General features: G+C 44.5%; 2 protein-coding genes across 3 annotated transcripts; one reads left to right on the top strand and one right to left on the bottom strand.

Moving 5' to 3' along the window:
* The first annotated feature begins 2,918 nt into the window (after positions 1-2,918).
* Positions 2,919-14,664, top strand: LOC148500811 (uncharacterized). 2 transcript variants are annotated; one of them, XM_088451368.1, is made up of 7 exons: positions 2,919-3,007; positions 5,164-5,291; positions 6,761-6,952; positions 7,560-7,683; positions 9,449-9,546; positions 9,676-9,787; positions 12,745-14,663. In XM_088451368.1, the coding sequence occupies exons 2-7, from the start codon at positions 5,214-5,216 to the stop codon at positions 13,995-13,997; spliced, it is 1,857 nt and encodes a 618-aa protein (XP_088307494.1). In that variant the 5' UTR covers positions 2,919-3,007; positions 5,164-5,213; the 3' UTR covers positions 13,998-14,663. The 2 variants fall into 2 exon arrangements, with proteins under 2 accessions (XP_088307494.1, XP_088307495.1); XM_088451369.1 differs by lacking the exon at positions 2,919-3,007 and having other exon boundaries at positions 5,178-5,291; positions 12,745-14,664.
* Positions 14,665-19,846: 5,182 nt separating this feature from the next.
* LOC148500812 (uncharacterized) lies at positions 19,847-21,551 on the bottom strand. Its single transcript, XM_088451402.1, has one exon. It carries the CDS (start codon positions 21,449-21,451, stop codon positions 20,186-20,188), a length of 1,266 nt encoding a protein of 421 aa, XP_088307528.1. The 5' UTR covers positions 21,452-21,551; the 3' UTR covers positions 19,847-20,185.
* Between the last annotated feature and the right edge of the window lie 867 nt (positions 21,552-22,418).

Consider the following 22,418-nt stretch of genomic DNA (forward strand, 5'->3'; position numbering starts at 1 on the left):
CTAGTGACATGGTGAACGATGGGTCACAAATAGTATAACATGTATATATTCTATTTCTCCTTCATCCACTAGGGGACACTGGAGTTACGACACTGGGGTATAGACGTGGGTTGAGTAGAGCCTGGCACTTTAAGAATTGCTAAAGATGTGACTGGCTCCTCCCCCTCTATGCCCCATCAGCCCCGGTTTTTTAAATGTGCCAGAGAGTGGAACACTGTGGGCCCAGCCCTGTTGGATTTTATTTTCCTTTTATTTAATTTAAAAAGGATTGTATGCTGGGCTTTGGTTAGGTTCCCTTAAGGTGCAGGTTTCAGCTTTGTCAGTTTCTTTCAGCGTCGTCTGGTGCTAATACCTGAAGTTCAGACCTTCTTTTAGGGGGGTGGTTTGAGTTCAGCCTCCCTTTATTTCACCTACATCCTCTTCGGACCTTAACCTGCTTCTTTCTTTTCTTCAGTCTGCGCTCTCTGAACCTTTGGACGAGGTTGACTTGAAATTTCTTACCTGGAAGCTAATCCTGTTACTGGCGCTTGCTTCAGATAGACGAGTCTCGGAGCTGGGCGCCCTGTCTTACAAGACTCCTTATTTGATATTTCATGATGATCGGGCGGTTTTGCGTACCTGCCCTTTTTTTTTTGTCTAAGGTGGTGTCGGCTTTCCACATTAATCAACCTATTGTGGTTCCTGCACTTAAGGATTCGTCGGGAGCTTTACACCCCCTGGATGTGGTGAAGGCCCTCCAAATTTATGTGTCTCGCACCAAAGGGATCCGTAAATCAGATGCTCTTTTTGTCCTTTATGATGCGGCCAAACGGGGTTACCCAGCGTCAAAACAGATCTTGGCAAGATGGATCCGCCTGACCATTCATCAGGCTTATTTGTCTAATTCTCTTCCTCCGCCTGTTTCTGTGCATTCTACGCACTAGGTTGGTACTTCTTGGGCCGCACGGAGGGAAGCCTTCGCTTCTCAACTTTGTAAGACGGCTACTTGGTCCTCTCTACATACCTTTGTGCGGTTTTACCGGTTTGATACCTTTGCGGCCTCTGATTCTAGTTTTAGCCGTAGGGTTTTGCAGGTCTCTCAGCGCTCTCCCTCCCGCGAGGGGGGCTTTGGGATGTCCCCAGTGTAGTAGCTCCAGTGTCCCCTAGTGGTTGAAGGAGAAAACAGGAGTTTGGTACTTACTGGTAAATCCATTTCTCCAAATCCACAGGGGACACTAGATGCCCTCCCAGCGCTGCTTGCCTGTTTTTGTTCAGTTCCCTGTTGGGTTTTTGTCTTCTGCACTCATTGCTGCAGTTTATTGTTGCTTGTGGTGTGCCTGTCTGTGCATCGCACAGTGTGTTTGGTTCACAGCTGTGCAAATTTTTTTCCATAGCTTCTCCTAGTTGGCTGTGTGTTTCCTCCGTCTCCTCTCGGGCTGAGTGTTCTAACTGGGGCTGATGGGGCATAGAGGGGGAGGAGCCAGTCACATCTTTAGAGATTCTTAAAGTGCCAGGCTCTACTCGACCCACGTCTATACCCCAGTGTCCCCTGTACAATCGGTGAAATGGATTTACCGGTAAGTACCACAATCCTGTTTATTATAACCCTGAATGACAGTGACTGGATCTATATAATTCATTATATAAGATACGGCCATCACTATAAGGCCGTATTTAAACCAGTGCTATGAATAATGCAGGACATCCACCTGAGATAAATGAGTGAAGTTTACGTCATAAAGATCAATTAGTTTTATACTAATGAGATCATCCGTCTATTGTGTGATATATCTTTGACATAATATATCCTAGTTACTACACGCTCATATAAAGACATTGGGCAACAGTTGTGTTACTATCCAGTCAGCACGCATCATGTAATACGGACTGTGATATTGAGTCTCGATATCCCTCACCAAACACAATTCTCTTTATATGAACACATTTTTTTATATATTTCCCATTTATCACTATTCAGACTCCGATATACATAAATGTTAATGCACAATACACAATAATCTGCAATAAAGGGGCTTCTACACTATCTAGTGGTGTTCAATATACAGTAAGTATTCCCATTTCTATCATACATCAATCTACCCACTAGGTGGCGCTCCTAGAATATATTTATTATGGCCAAAAAAAGATATAAAGAAAGAAGAGCATTCTGTTTGGTACACTCCTGGATCCAGTTCAGAGTATTCTAATTATTACTGGACATGACCTGTCTGTTATTACTAAGACTCTCAACAGATATTCTGATTTCAAAACTGTTATTCTAACGGGGACATATTAAAACAACGATAAGGGTAAAGTATAATAAAGTGTAATTCTAACATATACCACTGGATGGCAGTCATTTCACAGACTGACCACAAGATGGCAGTGAGAGAATAGATAATGATAAGGATAAAAGTATTATATAGTGTTACTACTGGAGGGCATTCATTACATATGAAGCCATCTGCAGTTCACAGACTGACCACAAGATGGCAGTGAGAGTATTCATAATGAGAAGGGTACAGTAGTATCTATTTAACACTCATACACACGAGGGCAGTCATAATTTATGTCATTAGCTGCAATTCTCAGACTGACCACAAGATGTCATAGAGAGAGGCAGTTCGAGAATACTCAATGATTCTGATAAAGAATTATATAGTATTATTCTCATATAAACCACTGGAGGGCAGCACTTGACATATACATATATATATATATATATACATACATAGTTATCAGCTGAAGTAATCAGCATGAAGGACGGTTTCAACACGAGGCATATCCTGCAATGCATCCTGGGATTTAAAGTTCGAAGTCCAAGATAGCTCAGAGATTCATAGAGCTTTGGACTACAATTCCCATAATTCTTCTCGACAGTCCCAACAGAGAGCAGTGTCTACGCCAAGACCCAGAGAAAGATAATGATAGAGGCTTGGAGCGCACAGGCCGGAAGTAGTGTGTGTTATCTCTTCGTTCCGGGTGAGAGGAGAGGAAACAGAGGAGACATTGATGTGACTGGCAGCCGGTAATAATAGTTAATAATGCAGGTGGAGTAGACTATGGTATCATGTTAGTATAATACAGGTGGATCAGTCTGATGAAGCAGACCCTGTGCTGTTATAATACAGATGGAGCAGATCCCTGTGTCCTTTTATTGTGTAGGTGAAGTCTTTATGGTCCTGTCTTGTTATAAAACTTATAATACAGGTGTAGCATATTCTGATATCCTGATAGTACAATACAGTTGGAGCAGATTCTGGTATCATGTTAGTATAATACAGGTGGAGCAGATTCATGTTTCCTGTCATTGCGCAGGTGGCACAGACTCTAGTGTCCAAGTACAGGTGATGTTGACTCTGGTATCCTGTTATTTTACACACAGGTGGATCACATTATGTAGTCATGTTATTTTTCTACAATAGGAGCAGAAGTGAGTGTGCTGTTATCATACAGTAGGAGCAGAAGTTAGTGTCCTGATATGTTAATACAGGTGAAGCAGATTGCGGTGTTCTGTTAGGTAATAAGCTACAAAAATATACTGGTAGGTTAATTGGTATATCTTTGAAGTGTGGGAGGAAACCGGAGTACCTGGAGGAAACCCATGTAAGCACGGGGAGATTATACAAACTCCACACCGTTATGGCCATGGTGGGAATTGAACCCATGACCCAAGTGCTGTGAGGCAGTAATGCCATCCTTTAATCCAGGTACAGATTCTGATGATGTTCCAGAGCTGGTATACTGATAAGTATTATTTAGCGCTGGGATATCCAGGAGGAGATGAGATGAGAGGAGAGAGATCAGGGGAAGAGAGGTTGACTTGAGTGACATCAGGTTATAGATAATATTAAAGGCCGAAGGAGCTAATGAGATTTCCAAGGGAGGAGATGTAGGGGTCCATGAATGGATCTTTAGGGGATGCCAACAGGTAGGAGAAATGAGATGGAGGTGGAGTCAGTTGTAGAGAGTGGAGCCATTTATGAGGGTGGTGAACGAAAATTGGACAGAGTCATGGAAGAGGAGAGTTTGGAGGAGGAGAAGATGGTGGACAGTGTCGAAGGTGGATGACGGAACAAGGAGGGTGGGACGGTGAGGAAAGAGAAGTAATCTTTGGATTTGACCATGAGAAAGTAATTGTTGACCTTGGTGAGGGCTGTTTCTGTAGCGTGGAGGGGACTGAAGCCAGATTAGAGGGTTGAGAAGTTATAGGGTAGAAAGGAGATATATACATATAGGTAATAAAACATAAGTAAATAATGAAAAGTAGATAATAATGGTAAAAATAAATATATAGACAAATAATTGGAAAAATAAATAAGTAGACAATGGAGGCTTGTTGGGGGTTTACATCAGGACTGTGGGGTCAAAAGTATATTCAAGGAGAGGTGAAACCAAGGATAGTCTACATTTGGGCAGGTGGACTTGGTGCTCTAGAGGTAGGATCAAGAGTCTGTGAGTTCCAAAAAGAGGGGATAGTGGTATGAGGGATGGGACTCATCGGATGGCATGTATGTCTGAGATCCAAAGTTACCACTTTCAGACCAAAGTCCTGGTTCCGACCTATTTTATCGAACACTGTTTCAAGCTATGTGACAGCTGCTTGAACCCATGTTCACCCAGCAGGCTGGACTCTGGTTATTGCCTGGTCGTCCCATTGCCGACGCTTGTAGACTACATCATCTCCAAGCGCCAGTGATCCGCCTCTTTGGTACTTTTATCTTGACCCTGGTCGGATAACCTGGGTCGGGCCGTTCGCACTGCAGGCTACTGGGGTCGGTCCCAGGTTTGACCCTGGTCGCAAACAGAGTCGGATTCCTGGGTACCACGTCTCAGATTGACCTCTTCACACCAAGCCAGGAACCGGGCTGCCCCAGCAATAACCGGGGTCAGAAGCTTTGTGTTAAAGGGGAAGGCACGGTGGTAGCAGGTCATGGAGCAGAACAGTCAGTGGAGGCATGTACAGGGAAGTCAGCAGTGAGCCGGACATCAGCAGCAGAATAAAATAAGCATCTGAAGACATGGCCAGAGTATGGAAGCTGCTTAAGTCATCTATCAACTTGTAGCTTTAGGAAAGGAACTGTAGCTTTTCTCATGTTGATTGCAGGACTGTCTTGTCATCAGTGGGATATCTGTATTTATAATAAGTTTATATAATTAGTTTTTTAATCATTTCCTTTCTAGATTTTTTTGAGGGTGAATCTTGTCTATAGCACATAACTGGGCTATTGAGTATGGAAAAGGACAGGAGTCACCTGACTGAGAAAATATTAAGCCTCACCCTGGAGATGATCTACCTGCTGTCTGGAGAGGTGAGGGAGTCTGGGAGTGTCACAGTGACATCACTCTTATCTCTATTACTAACACAGGTACCTGACTGGGGAGGTGAGGGAGTCTGGGAGTGTCACAGTGACATCACTATTATCTCTATTACTAACACAGGGACCTGACTGGGGAGATGAGGGAGTCTGGGAGTGTCACAGTGACATCATTATTATCTCTATTACTAACACAGGGACCTGACTGGGGAGGTGACGGAGTCTGGGAGTGTCACACTGACATCACTATTATCTTTATTACTAACACAGGGACCTGACTGGGGAGGTGAGGGAGTCTGGGAGTGTCACAGTGACATCACTATTATCTCTATTACTAACACAGGGACCTGACTGGGGAGGTGAGGGAGTCTGGGAGTGTCACAGTGACATCACTATTATCTCTATTACTAACACAGGGACCTGACTGGGGAGATGAGGGAGTCTTGGGAGTGTCACAGTGACATCATTATTATCTCTATTACTAACACAGGGACCTGACTGGGGAGGTGAGGGAGTCTGGGAGTGTCACAGTGACATCACTCGTATCTCTATTACTAACACAGGGACCGGACTGGGGAGGTGAGGGAGTCTGGGAGTGTCACAGTGACATCACTATTATCTCTATTACAAACACAGGGACCTGACTGGGGAGATGAGGGAGTCTGGGAGTGTCACAGTGACATCATTATTATCTCTATTACTAACACAGGGACCTGACTGGGGAGGTGAGGGAGTCTGGGAGTGTCACAGTGACATCACTATTATCTCTATTACTAACACAGGGACCTGACTGGGGAGGTGAGGGAGTCTGGGAGTGTCACAGTGACATCACTATTATCTCTATTACTAACACAGGGACCTGACTGGGGAGGTGAGGGGGTTCTAAGAATGACATCACTTTGAACAGCCCTATTATCATTAATTAGCCCCATGCAGCCCTCTTTCATCTGTCTGTGCCAAACATACTTGTTCCTCATCTCTCTACAAAACCCATGCAGAATTCCCTAGAGTATGGTGTATGGTCCATACAGTTGTCGTTTATAGGGTATAATTTGGGTCAAAATTGGAAATTGCTTTAGTAGATCAACAGATGGAGTTTAGCAAGAAGTGATGGCTAAATTTAATATAATGGTTTTGTGTATTTTCAATTTAGACAATGTTATTGTGTATTGATATATATGTTTCTAATACTTAGGGCGTGTTACTATATGTCTGTATAAGCAATGTATTTTTATATCACTTTATTGATCATTTAGAAAAGTCTTATGTAGAATAGTGCACCCCCTACAGTATGTTATTATGGATAGTAGAAGGCACTTTCTGTCACCTATATAATAAAAGCATCCAGCCTCTTGCTTTTGTATGGTTACAGAATGCTTCACTTCTAATATTGACCTAATTTACAGTATGGTTAGCATTGCCACATATGTATTAAGGAGGAGGTTTTTCCCTTTACTATACAGGATTACACAGTGGTGAAGAAGACATCAGGTGAACATGAGACACCCAGCAGCGGCCCCCGTGTGTCAGGAGGGATGAGCAGGACCCAGAGCCCCATCACGGTGCCTCCACCTCACTCACTGATACATGAGAGACACAATGACCAGAAGATCCTGGAACTCACCAACAAGATCATTCAGCTGCTGACTGGAGAGGTGACTGCTGGGAATGGGACATTATACAGTAACACCAGGGGATGTGTCTGGGTGATGACTGGAGAGGTGACTGCTGGGAATGGGACATTATACAGTAACACCAGGGGAGGTGTCTGGGTGATGACTGGAGAGGTGACTGCTGGGAATGGGACATTATACAGTAACACCAGGGGAGGTGTCTGGGTGATGACTGGAGAGGTGACTGCTGGGAATGGGACATTATACAGTAACACCAGGGGATGTGTCTGGGTGATGACTGGAGAGGTGACTGCTGGGAATGGGACATTATACAGTAACACCAGGGGATGTGTCTGGGTGATGACTGGAGAGGTGACTGCTGGGAATGGGACATTATACAGTAACACCAGGGGATGTGTCTGGGTGATGACTGGAGAGGTGACTGCTGGGAATGGGACATTATACAGTAACACCAGGGGATGTGTCTGGGTGATGACTGGAGAGGTGACTGCTGGGAATGGGACATTATACAGTAACACCATGGGATGTGTCTGGGTGATGACTGGAGAGGTGACTGCTGGGAATGGGACATTATACAGTAACACCAGGGGATGTGTCTAGGTGATGACTGTATCATTGTGTGTGTCAGGTTCCTATAAGGTGTGAGGACGTCACTGTCTATTTCTCCATGGAGGAGTGGGAGTATATAGAAGGACACAGGGGTCTGTTCAAGGACGTGATGATGGAGAATCACCGGCCCCTCACATCACTGGGTAAGAGGAGACTGTCATGTATTGTAATGGAGAGAGCAGCTATGGGGTCACCTATATACACATCATCTGATCACATACAGTCAGGTGCATAAATATTGGGACATTGTCAGAATTTTCATATTTTGGCCTCTATTCACCACCACAATGGCTTTGAAATGAAACAAACAAGATGTGCTTTAACTGCAGACTTTCAGATTTAATTTGAGGGTAATTACATCCAAATCAGGTGAACGGTGTAGGAATTACAACAGTTTCTATATGTGCCTCCCACTTTTTAAGGGGCCAAAAGTAATGGGACAAACAAAATAATCCTAAATCTAACTTTCTTTTTTTAATACTTTGTTGCAAATCCTTTGCAGGCAATTACAGCCTGAAGTCTGGAACGCATAGACATCACCAGACGCTGGGTTTCATCCCTGGTGATGCTCTGCCAGGCCTCTACTGCAAATGTCTTCAGTTCCTGCTTGTTCTTGGGGAATTTTCCCTTCAGTTTTGTCTTCATCAAGTGAAATGCATACTCAATCGGATTCAGGTCAGGGGATTGACTTGGCCATTGCATAACAATCCACTTTTTAACCTTAAAAAACTCTTTGATTGCTTGTGCAGTATGCTTGGGGTCATTGTCCATCTGCACTGTGAAGCGCCGTCCAATGAGTTCTGACGCATATGACTGAATAAGAGCATATAATATTGCCGAAACACTTCAGAATTAATTCTGCTGCTTTTGCCAGCAGTCACATCATCAATAAATACAAGGGAACCAGTTCCATTGGCAGCCATACATGCCCACGCATTGACACTACCACCACCATGCTTCACTGATGAGGTGGTATGTTTTGGATCATGAGCAGTTCCTTTCCTTCTCCATACTCTTCTCTTCCCATCACTCTGGCACAAGTTGATCTGTCTCATCTGTCCATAGGATGTTGTTCCAGAAATGTAATGGGTTTTTTAAGATGTTGTTTGGCAAACTCTAATCTGGTCTTCCTGTTTTTGAGCCTCACCAATGGTTTACATCTTGTGGTGAACCCTCTATATTCACTCTTGTGAAGTCTTCTCTTGATTGTTGACTTTGACACATATATATCTACCTCCTGGAGAGTGTTCTTGATTTGGCCAACTGTTGTGAAGGGGTTTTTCTTCACCAGGGAAATAATTCTTCTGTCATCCACCACAGTTGTTTTCCGTGGTCTTCCGGGTCTTTTGGTGTTGCTGAGCTTTCCTGTGCGTTCTTTCTTTTTAAGAATGTTCCAAACAGTTGATTTGGCCACAACTAATGTTTTTGCTATCTCTCTGATGGGTTTGTTTTGATTTTTCAGCCTAATGATGGCTTGCTTCACTGATAGTGACAGCTCTTTGGATCTCATATTGAGAGTCGACAGCAACTGATTCCAAATGCAAATGTCATACCTAGAATCAACTCCAGACCTTTTACCTGCTTAATTGATAATTAAATAACGAGGGAATAGTCCACACCTGTCAATGAAATAGCTTTTGAGTTGATAGTCCCATTACTTTTGACCCCTTAAAAAGTGGGAGGCACATATAGAAACTGTTGTAAATCCTACACTGTTCACCTGATTTGGATGTAATTACCCTGAAATTAAATCTGAAAGTCTGCAGTTAAAGCACATCTTGTTTGTTTCATTTCAAAGCCATTGTGGTGGTGAATAGAGGCCAAAATCTGAAAATTCTGTCAAATGTCCCAATATTTATGCACCTGACTGTATATACAGTGTAATCAGTCACTGTGTGTCTCCTACAGATGGGGCCAGTAACAGGAATACCCCAGAGAGATGTCCCCGTCCTCTTTATTCCCAGGATGATACAGAGGAGAATCACAGTGTCCCACAGGAGGATCAGGTAGGTGGGTTTGAGGGTCACCAAATACTAAAGTGACTCTACACTGTGATTTGTACTGAAGCTTTGTATATGTTATGCACTGATATTCTTCTGTTTAAAAAGTGCTCTATTATTGTGTATATTATTCAGGGTAAAACCCGAACTGATATTAAAGTAGAAGATATAAAGGAGGAAGATGAGACGTATGTGAGGGGTGATCATCAGTGTAAGGAGGAGGAAATCCCTACAGATATCAGCACAGGTGAGTAATAATCACTAAGTACAGAACAGCAACACACTATCTAGGGCAGTGGTGTCAAACTCTGGCCCTTCAGCTTTTGTGGGACTACATATCCCAGCATGCCTGCCACACTTTTAGCATGTCCTAATAGCAAAACTGTGGCACTGCATGCTGGGATGTGTAGTTCCACTGCAGCTGGAGGGCCCGAATTTGACACCACTGATCTAAGGGGTAAATTTAGTCGGTAACCTAGCAGTATGTTAGGGAACAGGAGTATCTGCTGGGAACCCACACTGGCATGGAGAGAACATACAAACTCCACACTGATAGGGCCCTGGTCGGGAATTTAACTCATAACCCAGTGCTGCAAAACTGTGCCACCGTGATGATACCTAGCGTGTGTGAGGACAGTTGGGATCATGTGGTCCAGATGTTACAGTAAGGATATTGAAAATCTGCCTCCAGGAATGAGGATGAGAAACTCTTAGCATATGTAGCAATCACGTCAGTTCCTTTATCTCTTTGCCTCGTGTTCCCATGGATTAATATACCAACCTCTACATGCAGAACCAGTCTGTCTGATAGCCCCACCCCCTATTCCGTTACCAGAGTACTCCTTCCGCAGTGTCACTCCTCCAGACTCTGCTTCCCTAGCACGGCCTTCACCTCTGACCACGTTATGGGGATTGTTTAAAGCCGCACTACAGCAGAGTATTTAGTTGCAGGGGGTGTATCTAGGGATCCGAGCGCCCCTGGCAAGGTAATGGACTGATGCCCCCTTCCCCCCATAATTTCTGAAAGTCCCACCAGTAGTAGTCCCCAAAATACAGTGCCCCCAGCAGTAGTCCCCTCTATGCAGTTCCCCCAGTACTAGTCCCCTCTATGCAGTGCCCCCAGTAGTAGTCCCCCCTATGCAGTGCCCCCAGCAGTAGTCCCCTCTATGCAGTGCCCCCAGCAGTAGTCCCCCCTAAGCAGTGCCCCCAGTAGTAGTCCCCTCTATGCAGTGTCCCCAGCAGTAGTCCCCTCTATGCAGTGTCCCCAGCAGTAGTCCCCTCTATGCAGTGCCCCCAGCAGTAGGCCCCCTATGCAGTGCCCCCAGTAGTAGTCCCCTCTATGCAGTGCCCCCAGTAGTAGTCCCCTCTATGCAGTGCCCCCAGCAGTAGTCCCCCCTATGCAGTGCCCCCAGCAGTAGTCCCCTCTATGCAGTGCCCCCAGCAGTAGTCCCCTCTATGCAGTGCCCCCAGTAGTAGTCCCCTCTATGCAGTGCCCCCAGTAGTAGTCCCCCCAGCAGTAGTCCCCCCTATGCAGTGCCCCAGCAGTAGTCCCCCCTATACAGTGCCCACAGCAGTAGTCCCCCCTATGCAGTGCCCAGTAGTAGTCCCCTCTATGCAGTGCCCCCAGCAGTAGTCCCCTCTATGCAGTGCCCCAAGCAGTAGTCCCCCTTATGCAGTGCCCCCAGTAGTGTCCATCCTGTGCAGTGCCCCTAGTAGTAGTCCCCCTTATGCATTGTTCCCAGTAGTAGTCCCCCCTATACATTTCTCCTAGTAGTAGTTCCCCAAATAGCGGCAATCCCCCCCATAACGTGCCCCCAGTAGCGGCCCCCCCAATACAGTGCCCCCTAGTAGTCACACTGTGCTGTGCCAGAAAATAAACACACACACAGAAAAAAAAAATAGCAACTTATCTGATCCCCGCCTACGTCTGCCACTGTCCACTCCTCTGGGCACGCTCTTGCTCTGCACTATGGGGAGAGACGTCATGACATCTCTCCCATTACCCGCTGCAGGGGGAGCCGGAAGGCTGAGCTCATGAGTGGACGCAGCAGCCAATGAGAGCCTGCCTGACTGGCAGCTGTGTGTGTTTGTTACTGTGTAGGGCAAACCGCTCTCACTGTGGTCTGCCCTATACTTGTGGGGCCCGGGGAACTAGTGGGGCTAGTTCAAGCCCCTGGGGTAGTCCACCCATTGGCTGCTGGTGGCACTGCCGGACGGCACCCCCCCATTGGCCGGCGCCCCTGGCGAGTGCCATCCTGGCCAATGGGTAGATAAGCCCCTGTTTAGTTGTTATCTATTAACCGTTACTTGTATATTGCCGACATATGCAAAAGGGTCAATTTTGTTTGGAGCCAGTCAACCGAGCAGCCTAGGGGCGGTTTAAAGGCAGATACGTTGAATTGATGACTGCTCATACATCGTGCCTTGTCTGATTCAGAGCTGTACACAATACTTACGCAGTTGGCCAATGTTTCTATTACAGCGCTTGCGTCTAGGTCACACGGCGCATATGACCCGGGGCCTCTGCGATGTTGCCTGTAGAGAGAATTTAGATGCAGAGTGAGTGACCGCTATGGCCTGTTTGTGGGGGGTAATGGAGGGGTGGTTAGAAAAACGCGGGACTGTCGTAACCATTTTAAACCAGCGTCAGATCCAGTGACGGCGTCTTTGTACGTAGCTTCGCTGGTTCCGTCGTCCATCCTGAGCAGCCATAGAGGCCGATAATCGACTAATTGGCAACCGATCCAACATTTTTATGCAGATTCTTGGATTTGCAAAGGCGCGGGGACGGACGTCTTAATACATCACCCGGCGGCAGTTATATAATAAATGTACGGGGGGCTTTCCTGTCTGGTCCCTATTCCAGCTTTAGGAGGTGTAAAATTAGGCCTAAACCTGTAGATGGCCTCACCCGTCCCACCATACAGGCACGGTAAGCACCATCAGGTGTACAATTTAGAAACACATAGCAGGGCCACATGTACAACACATAACAGTACTGTCCTGCTGAAATCGCGCCCTCTATGGGTGGTGCCCCTGTGTGACCGCACTGGCCAAATACCCCTAGAGCCGGCCCAGAGACATAGAATATATCTCAGACCATGTCACAGGGACCAGACCCATAAGCCCAGTATAGAATGATTCATCCTATCATTTAAGTCATTATCCTGCACTGACATTAAATAATCCCTTTTCTATTCCCAGGATGTGAGCACAAGAGCAGCACTGTCTCTAGGGAACGTCTCGTTTTAACTCCAGACTCTGAAAGTGAAGATTACATCACAAGAGACTATCCAGGAGGAAACCCCCGTACCTTAAACAGACATCCAGTGCATCACAGTACAAATACATCATCCGGTCCCTCTAACCCTGAGGAACGTTCTCCTGAAAAATGGGATATTTATACCGAAAGTAAACATCATCGAGCTGATGAGATGTTTTCCTGTTCTGAACGTGGTAAATATTTCGCACAAAATGCAAAACTTATCCATCGGAGATTTCACACAGATAAGAAGCCGTTTCCGTGCTCTAAGTGCGGGAAATATTTTTCATTTAAATCGAACCTCGCTAGACACCAGAAAATCCACACGGGTGAGAAGCCGCACTCCTGTTCTGTGTGCGGGAAATGTTTTACGAATAAATCCTATCTGGTTGAACATCAGAGGACTCACACAAAGGAGAGGCCGTACTTGTGTTCCGAATGCGGGAGGCGTTTTACGCAGAGAACGCATCTCGTTAAACATCAGAGCACACACATGGGTGAGAAGCCATTTCCGTGTTCTGTGTGTGGGAAATGTTTTACATGTAAATCATATCTTGTCGATCATGAGAAGACTCACACAAAGGTGAGGCCGTATTCTTGTTCCGAATGCGGGAGGCGTTTTACACGGAGGTCCCACCTTGTTAAACACCAGAGCACTCACACGGGTCAGAAGCCATTTGCGTGTTCTGCATGTAGGAAATGTTTTTCAGATAAGTCAAATCTTGCTATCCACGAGAGAATACATAGGGGGGAGAGGCCGTATGCGTGTACTGAGTGCGGGAAATGCTTTACACGGAGATCACATCTCGTTGCACACCAAAACACACACACAGGGGAGCGACCATATCCGTGTTCGGAGTGCGGGAAAAGTTTCACACATAAATCATATCTTATTGGGCATCAGAGGACTCACGGAAATTTAAAGCCGTACTTGTGTTCCCAATGCGGGAAATGTTTTGCACGGAGAACGCATCTCGTTAATCACCAGGGCACTCACAGGGGTGAGAAGCCGTTTCCGTGTTCCGAGTGTGGGAAATTTTTTACAGACAAATCAAACCTTGTTAAACACCAGAGAACGCATAGGGGTGAGAGGCCGTACCCGTGTTCTGAGTGCGGGAAGTGTTTCACGCAGAGAACGCATCTCGTTAAACACCGGAGCACCCACAGGGGGGAGAAGCCGTTTCCATGTTCTTAGCGTGGGAAATTTTTGACACTAAATGTAAATATTGTAGAACATAAAGGGATACGCGGTAATGAAAAGACGCCTGCTTCCTCTAACTTAAAGTTGCAATTACCGGTCTCTCCTGTATACAAGATGGACACAAAGATTCATCTACACTGACAATGAAGGAGAGAGATCTCCCAGCTCATTAATTTCAGCCCCCATTTTAGGAATCATAGTCACTACTCTGTTATCCGCAAGTTCTTTGATGTAATACTTGTACACTAAAGCAGAATACAGTGGTACTATTACAGCCACACTACGTATTATGGCTAATTGCGGTTCCTTACATAACAACAAAATCAAGATCGTTCTGGACCCTATGGGATAGATCCACTTAGATCTCTAATAAGTAAAGTAGAGGTGAAAATGATAGCTACAAGCTGATTGGCTGCTATCAATAACTCCACTTTCCCTGTTTAGAAGCTTAGCAAATTCTTTTGCGCATGTAATGGTAGAACTACTAAGTGTAGTTACTGCACATTCACAGATCAGCTGAATAGTGATGGAGAATGCCTGTATAGTATATTATTTAGCACCTTTATATCACGTTTGTAGTTGTCTTTCATAATATATGACCATTTATTGTTATGTTATAAATCTTAGTATTTATAGGTGTATTTATTAAATGGATACTTTATTTTTTTTTAGCTCGTCTCTCTGGTTTCTGAATTAAGATATACTATCTTGCTACTATTAACCCATTTCTGTAATCTAGGTCTCTATTGTGTTACCTGTTCATCGTTGAGCTGTAGATATGCTTACGTTTATATATGTTTGTATTTCTACATAAATTACAATATTTGGGAATATTATATCCATTGGGAACAGTGAACATTTTATTCTTATCCAGTTGCATGCAAAATGGGTTGGCAGATTATACAGCCACTGTCTTACTGGGAGCCATTGAAATGATGTGTGTGGTTTTGCTCCTCCACTCCCCCAGCACCAGTCTTCTTCCCAACTGCAGTTATGAGTAGTTTCATATCTGACATTTGTTTGCAGAGCAGAAGGGAGGGGATGAAGCAGATCGGGGGGAATTACACTATCGGTACTGTCCAGATGCGATGCTAGACTGCGCACATCCCCAAAAATTGGCCATGAGCCACTGGTGTACCCAATGACATTTCACTGACATTACTGAAAAGCGAATTCCTCCCGTCCATCGAGTAATTTCTGTGTGTGATGTCTCCCACACCCATGCATACATCTATCCCATCCTTGCTGCCGCCTGCCTTGAAACTGCTTGTGAATGGCCCATCCTTGTCTGCTGCCTGCCCTAATATGTCCAGGAGTGTAGAATAATTACAGAGTACAATATATTGCAGAAGAGGAGGGTGGTAATGATAATAGCTGTTATAGGGATGAGGTAGGAGGCACAGAAAATAACAATACAGCAATAGTGTGGAACGGCCATTGGCTAAATTCCTAATACCCCTTTTATACTGACAAAAATCCATACATGCATGTGAACGCGCATCAACCCAGGATAATGGATCCACCCTGACCCGCGGATCCAACTAGGGTAGTTTGCAAGATTGGCCACAAGTCACATGCCGCTGATTAGCTGGCTTCAGTGGCGCTTGGAGATTATATAATCTCCTAGCATCTGCTACAACGCCCGGAAGAGCCGGGTCACTGCAGACCAGAGTCTGGTGTGAACGGCGCTGACTCGGGAATATCCTGGGCAGAGCATTCTCAGCAGATCACAAGTGGTTCTCTCATGATCCGCAATTACCACCTGCCCCTGACCAATAATACGGCTTTCCCAGGCGTGTATGTTTTTTCTCACTCTGCGTCTGTATACAATACACCCTTACTGTACACGCCCTTTTTTAGAATGCTCCTGTTTGGCTTATCCATGGGCATTTATGCACGTGCCAACTGTTCTGGGCAAACACACAGAATAATTATATTTAAACTGGAACTGTACTCACTCTACACCAGTGTCTTTGATCGTGATAGAGGTCCCTGGCTCTCAATTAGATTGAGCCCCAAGTAGACCATATGTCAAAAAATAGTTGAAGTTGGATGCAGACGCAAGGGACAGCTGCTTCACGTGGGAGCGTTGCAACTTCTGTGCTTATTCCATGCATCCGAACACCAGTTTCAGATGGGCCATTGGCACCCAGCCTGGGATGGCTGCAAGTGCCACTGCTCATGGTATTTAACTCATACGCACGCAGACACATGGATGCTCGCAAGGACGGGCTGATAGTCACATTAGTATACACTGGTAAGTAGGCTGGGGCGGATGGCCACAAAAGCAGCAGCAAATGCATCCAATCCAGAATCGGGAGTTACACTCGCCTAGCTGAAGTAGTCAGTAGGCATTGGAACACCAAAGGTTCCCAAACTCTGTCCTCAAGGCACCCTAACGATCCAGATTTTAAGGATAACCATGTTTGAGCACGTGTCTTAATTAGTACCTCAATTTGATTTAACCATATGTGCTCAACCATGGATACCCATAAAACCTGGACAATTAGGATGTCTTGAGGACCGAGTTTTGGGAACCCCTGTCTTACACCATTGTCGGTTGGGGCAATAATGTAGAGTGCCATCTTGTTTTGTTCTAATAATGTGTTTCGGTTGGTTGGTTCAGAGAGATAGAGAAAATGTAACACTCACCTGTTCAAAGGATGAATAACACTTTGGACAATCATCTGTATCCCCGTTGTCCATCGGTGATGATGACATGTCTGGTAGGATCACGCTGGACCCTTGATCTGGAACATTTGTTATTGACAAATTAACTCTCTATAGAGTTGGGAGAGATATCAGCCCTGGGAGAGTATCGGATGTGGTTCTTACACCCTGGGCAATGATTCACCTCTAATTTCATTGGGTTGTGAATAATACCAAAAGACATCTATAGCAATTGTGTGATTATTGGTAACTCGTATAAAAAAACCAATACAAATTTTTTTCTCACATGTCTACTGTACATCGCAAGAAGAGAACCACCGAGCGGTCACCGGCAAACGTGATTAATCTGAAATATAGCCAGGTGGTTCAGACAGGCACCTCAGGCCGTTGTATAGGAGGCCAGTACCCGTCAAAACCATTTGTCACACCTCTGACATGACGGGATGAGTATTAGATGCCAATACACATCCCAGGGTGTGTAATATAGTAAAACCTGCAGTATCCTGTCAATAGATATATTTCACTATGCTATCGTGTATATTTCTGGGTGGACATCTTGTGTGTGTTCATGAGACTCAGAACAGGATGTCTCAACCTGTCAGCCAGGACACAACCACCCTCCCCTCTAGCCCACGGGAAACCAGTAATAGCTGGACCCCCAGTGACATCACAAACACTAGTAAAGTGTTAACATGATAGATTGGACAATGTTCTTGGAGGAGGGGGGTATTATTAGACTGTGTCGCACCAAAATAGTAGGGGGGGTGTGGGGGAGAGATACCATTAAAGTGACTGCTCTCCAATCAATCCCTTTATTTTAATCACCAAATATACATGCTTGGACCTGATAGTCACTTTTTGGTGTATGCTTCATCAGAAGGGAATTTGTGTTGAAGTCTGACCCTAATTTTGTCCTTTTACTCCTTATGGCTGGAATCATGGGTATCCACTGCACTCCAACAAGTTTTGTTCCATCAGGACAGACCTGCGGTGTACTGAGCCCCAGTGGACCCACAGAATTGTGGTGACTGGTAGCTGTTCCCTACCACACTGGTCACATCTTGCAACAATGCACAAAGCTTGCATCATCAGACACACACACTGACTCTGCTAAAGGTGAAAAAGTATGGTTGGGTGGTTAATGGGCCCTGGGAATGGTTTTGAAGCATATAAATAATTTCCCTAAGCCGTAGGCCTTCAATTTAAAATAAAAATTTCTAAATGATAAATTATATAATCGCTGTGGTGACAGAAGTTGATTCCGTGGCCTGGTTTTTAAAATGAGAGATGGAAACGTATTTTTGCAGCACCTGGAAATAAGCCCCAATCTTCAATTTCTTCCGAAAATGAAAATTCGGAAGGTGCCCCAATTTCTGCCAGGAACTGTATGTACCTATCCAAAAATGTATCACTGAGGTGACCGAAGTCTATTGTGGTGCCTGGTTTTAAAATGGAAAGAGTTTTTTCAGCACCTAAAAATTTCCCAGAACCTCAATTTCAGCCGAAAATGAAAATTCCAACAGTGCCCCAAAGTCAGTTTAGGTACATATCCAAAATGTATCACTGCAGTGACAGAAGTTGATTCTGGTGCCTGGTTTTAAAATGAGAGATGGAAATGTTTTTGAAGCACATTCAAATTTGCCCAAGTCCCATATCTTCAATTATGGGCTTTAGGTACCTATTCAAAGTGTAAAGAAGTTGATTCTGGGGCCTGGTTTTAAAATGGGAGACAAAAACAGTTTTTGCAGCCCCAATTTTGGCTTTAAACTTTAGGTACATATCTAAAATGGGTTTCGGTCAATATCCTGACCGCAGGGATTCCGGCGCTTAGAATGCCAGCGCCGGAATCCTGACCACCAGAATACCGATGGTAAGTAGCAGAGTTAGGGGGAGGGTTAGCGTTAGGGGTTAGACACTAAGGGGGGAGGGAGAGCTTAGGTTCAGGCACCGGGGAGGGAGGGTTAGGGTAGGGAGAGGGGGAAGGCTAGGATACCTACCGGTAGGTGTCTGGATCCTAGCCCTGTCGGGGTACCAAAGTCGGCACCCCGTACCCAAACCATCTAAAATGTATCACTGCGGTGACAGAAGTTGATTTTGGGGCCTGGTTTTAAAAATGGAAGATGGAAACAGTTTTTGCAGCACATGTACATTTTCCTAAGCCCTAAACATTCAACTTCTGAGTGGTATCGGGGGCCAGTGGAGTGACTAGAAAGGTGCCCACACACATACCGATGTCCTCACGATACGATTCTATGGCCAATTTCCTCATGAACTTTCACGGGAGCTCCCTTGCCGTCGTGATCACGATTTGGAGTTAAAAATGTCCAATCTGACTAAAGATCTCTCTTGCAGCCAATGCATTGTATCCCAGATTGGCTAATCTGCCCTACAGCACGGCAGATCAGAAGATGCGATGTACGATGAGCGGGGACGCGCATCGTGCTCGTGAGTATAAACTCACGATTTGTACTTTTTTTACCCGATTCGTCGTCACGATTCGTCGAAATCGGCCAAATCATTTAAAATGTCGCTATGTGTGTGGGCACCTTAAGGGAAGAAAATGAGGTGAGCAGCCTAGTAGACTGTTCACTGAAAAGAAGTGAGACAGAAATTTGGAAGGCCAGAGAGGCGCTGGTTACAGTAATCGAGATGGACAATTAAAAGGGCATGAATGAGAATTTTAATAGTTTGCAGGGTGAGAAAGGGCCCGATTCTGAAAATATTGCAGAGGTGGAAATGGCAGGTTTGGGAAAGGTACTATATGTGGGAGAAAAGAAAACAGCTTAGACAAAACATTGGACTTGGGGAACAGAGGAGAGGAGAGCATTACAAACAGAGAGAGAGGGGACCAGCAGGTGACCTTGGCGTATTGGAAAGACGATGAGTTCAGATTTTGAAATAATGGGAGTTTCAGGAAGCTTTGGGCCATCCAGGACAAGATGGCTGACAGACAGTATGACAAGATGGCTGACAGGATGTGACAGATCAGAGTAGGAATGATGATAAATGGATTGTGACAATTTACAGTGATTCATAGATACTCTCATCACTAGACTGTTCTATGCAACAGTCTTAATATAGAATTGCCTTTTATTATGACCGATGACTATTTTTCCTTCCATGTTACTTTTATTATTATTTATTGCATTACAATATATTTCTGTGAGTTAAACACTTATTTCACATGATACATATATTTTTTCTTAATTAAAAGCTAATGGACATGAAAACAGGACACATATATTGTATACAACACATCACTACAGTAATACAGACGGAAGCTTCAAACACCTTACAAGAGTAAACGTAACAACATGCAATACTGCATTTAGAAATAACAATTTAAAAAAATCTATAAAAAAAAAAAAAAAAAAATTAAAAGCTTCATATATTGGATCTTACATATATGGAAAAAGAATTTCTAAGAGAGATTAATGTATATCCGGAGCGGAGAAATACTCTCTGATATTATAAAATAACACTAACCAAGAAAAAAAAGTAGAACTCCAGTTTTACCAGTATAATTGCGTGTGGTTTATCTGGTGTTTAACCAAAGTGGATTTCTTGGCGAAGCATCTCCCGCACTCAAAACATAAAAACGGCTTCTCACCGGTGTGAACTCTCTGATGTTCAACAAGATTTGATTTCTGCTTAAAACATTTCCCACATTCGGCGCAGGAAAACGGCTTCTCCCCCGTGTGAGTTCTCTGGTGCACAATGAGGATGGATTCCTGGGTGAAGCACTTTCCACATTCCGAACATGGAAACGGCTTCTCACCCGTGTGAATTCTCTGATGTTTAATATAACTTGATTTCAACCTAAAACACTTCCCACACTCAGAACATGGAAACGGCTTCTCGCCCGTGTGAAGTCTCTGGTGGTGAATGAGACCTGAGCTCTGCTTAAAGCATTTCCCGCAATCGGGGCATGAGAACGGCTTCTCCCCTGTGTGGATTCTCTGGTGAATGACCAGGATGGACTTCTGGTTAAAACATTTCCCACATTCAGAACATGGGAACGGCTTCCCCTCAGTGTGAGTTTTGTGGTGTTTCTCAAGGCTGGCTTTATGCGTAAAGCATTTCCCGCACTCTTTACACGGAAATAGCTTCTCTCCGGTGTGAAGTCTCTGATGGTAGACCAAATTTGTTTCTTGCGTGAAGCATTTCCCGCAATCGGGACATTTAAACGGCTTCTCGCCTGTGTGAACCCTCTGATGTTTTACAAAGTCAGATTTCTGGGCAAAGCACTTCCCGCACTCGGAACACGGAAACGGCTTCTCGCCCGTGTGAATTCTCAGGTGGGTTTTAAGCTTCGATCGGTGTTTAAAACATTTCCCGCACTCTGAACATGAGAAAGGTTTCTCAACGGGGTGTTTTTGATTCTGCGGCTGACGGGGGACACCTGAGGCGCAGCCAGAGCAGGACACCGTTTTCCCGCCTCCTGCATTGACACTGCCTTTCTGTACAAAATGCCTCCCGCACTCAGAACAGGAGAGCGTTTTTTCTCCTGTGTGAACTCTCTGATGTATAGAAAGTCCCGATCTCTGGGTAAAGCATTTGCCACAGTCGGTGCACGAAAATGGCTTCTCACCGGTGTGAATTCTCTGGTGTTCGTCAAGGATTGATTTACGCGTGAAGCATTTCCCGCAGTCTGAACATGAAAATGGCTTCTCGCCCGTGTGAGTCCTCTGATGGAGTAAGAGTGCTGAATTCTGGGTAAAACACTTGTCACATTCAAAGCATGGAAATATTTTGCCGACTGGGCTACGTGTGACCATATCTGAATTACCAGATGAATGTTGCCCATATATAGATACAGAATTAAATGCTAATACTGTACAATGAAGTACTGGATGTGCATTTGTGGTAACAGCAAAAACTTCTGTTTTACAATCAGGATATAGATTGAGACCTCCCTCTGAGGTATTACAGCTGCTGTGTCCATCTGTTTGGAATAAATATATTGAAATTGTATTTAGACATTTTTTATTACAATACATATGCAGGAGAATAGTCAATATAAGCCATTGAGAATTATTTTGTACATAGCAAATCAATTCCTTTCTCAGATGGACTAATTTAAAATTCAAGTAAATTAACAAAATTTATTTCCTGTAAAAAAAAATAAAGAAGGATAAGGAAAACAAGTGGTTGAGAAATGCAGCCTACCATTGATGGTCGATGGTTTTCAGTAATCGGACAGAACTATTGATGGTGTGCCATCGATGGATTGTGTTTTGCACATGCACAGAATGCATTTGTACTTCACAATCAGGCTCGGCTAACAATATGATAACATCGGTGACTGGCTAAAACACTTCAGCCTCTGTCCATCAATGGATGCTAAGCCATCGATGGTCAATGGCCAACCCCATTTCAGATTCATACAAGAGATACAGAATGCACTGCAGTAAAGTGGTCAGGCTCCTAAAGAGATAATCTGCTCTGGATGGAAACACCCGGTTCAGAGGACATAAATGAAAAAAGAAAGGAGAATATATCGTGTGAGGAGACTGTGACAACCCAAAAAATACCATACTGGTGCTATCGATTCTTTTCCTACCCAGTGGATGTTATAAAGCAGGGACGGGGAACCTTTTTTTCTGCTGAGGGCCATTTTGACATATATACAGTGCCTTGCAAAAGAATTCACCCCCCTTTGCATTTTTCATGTTTTGTTGCCTCACAACCTGGAATTAAAATGGATTGTTTGAAGGTGTGCATCATTTCATTCACAGAACATGC

Source organism: Taudactylus pleione, unplaced genomic scaffold (assembly GCF_031769625.1).
Source record: "Taudactylus pleione unplaced genomic scaffold, aTauple2 ptg000547l, whole genome shotgun sequence".
Lineage (NCBI taxonomy): Eukaryota > Metazoa > Chordata > Amphibia > Anura > Myobatrachidae > Taudactylus > Taudactylus pleione.

Excerpts from the sequence above, each read along its gene's own strand:
- LOC148500811 (XM_088451368.1), top strand. The coding sequence starts at position 5,214 with ATGGAAAAGGACAGGAGTCACCTGACTGAGAAAATATTAAGCCTCACC. Across the intron at positions 5,292-6,760 it reads TCTACCTGCTGTCTGGAGAG|GATTACACAGTGGTGAAGAA; the intron begins GTGAGGGAGTCT and ends TTTACTATACAG. Across the intron at positions 9,788-12,744 it reads CCCTACAGATATCAGCACAG|GATGTGAGCACAAGAGCAGC; the intron begins GTGAGTAATAAT and ends TTCTATTCCCAG.
- LOC148500812 (XM_088451402.1), bottom strand. The coding sequence starts at position 21,451 with ATGGTCACACGTAGCCCAGTCGGCAAAATATTTCCATGCTTTGAATGT.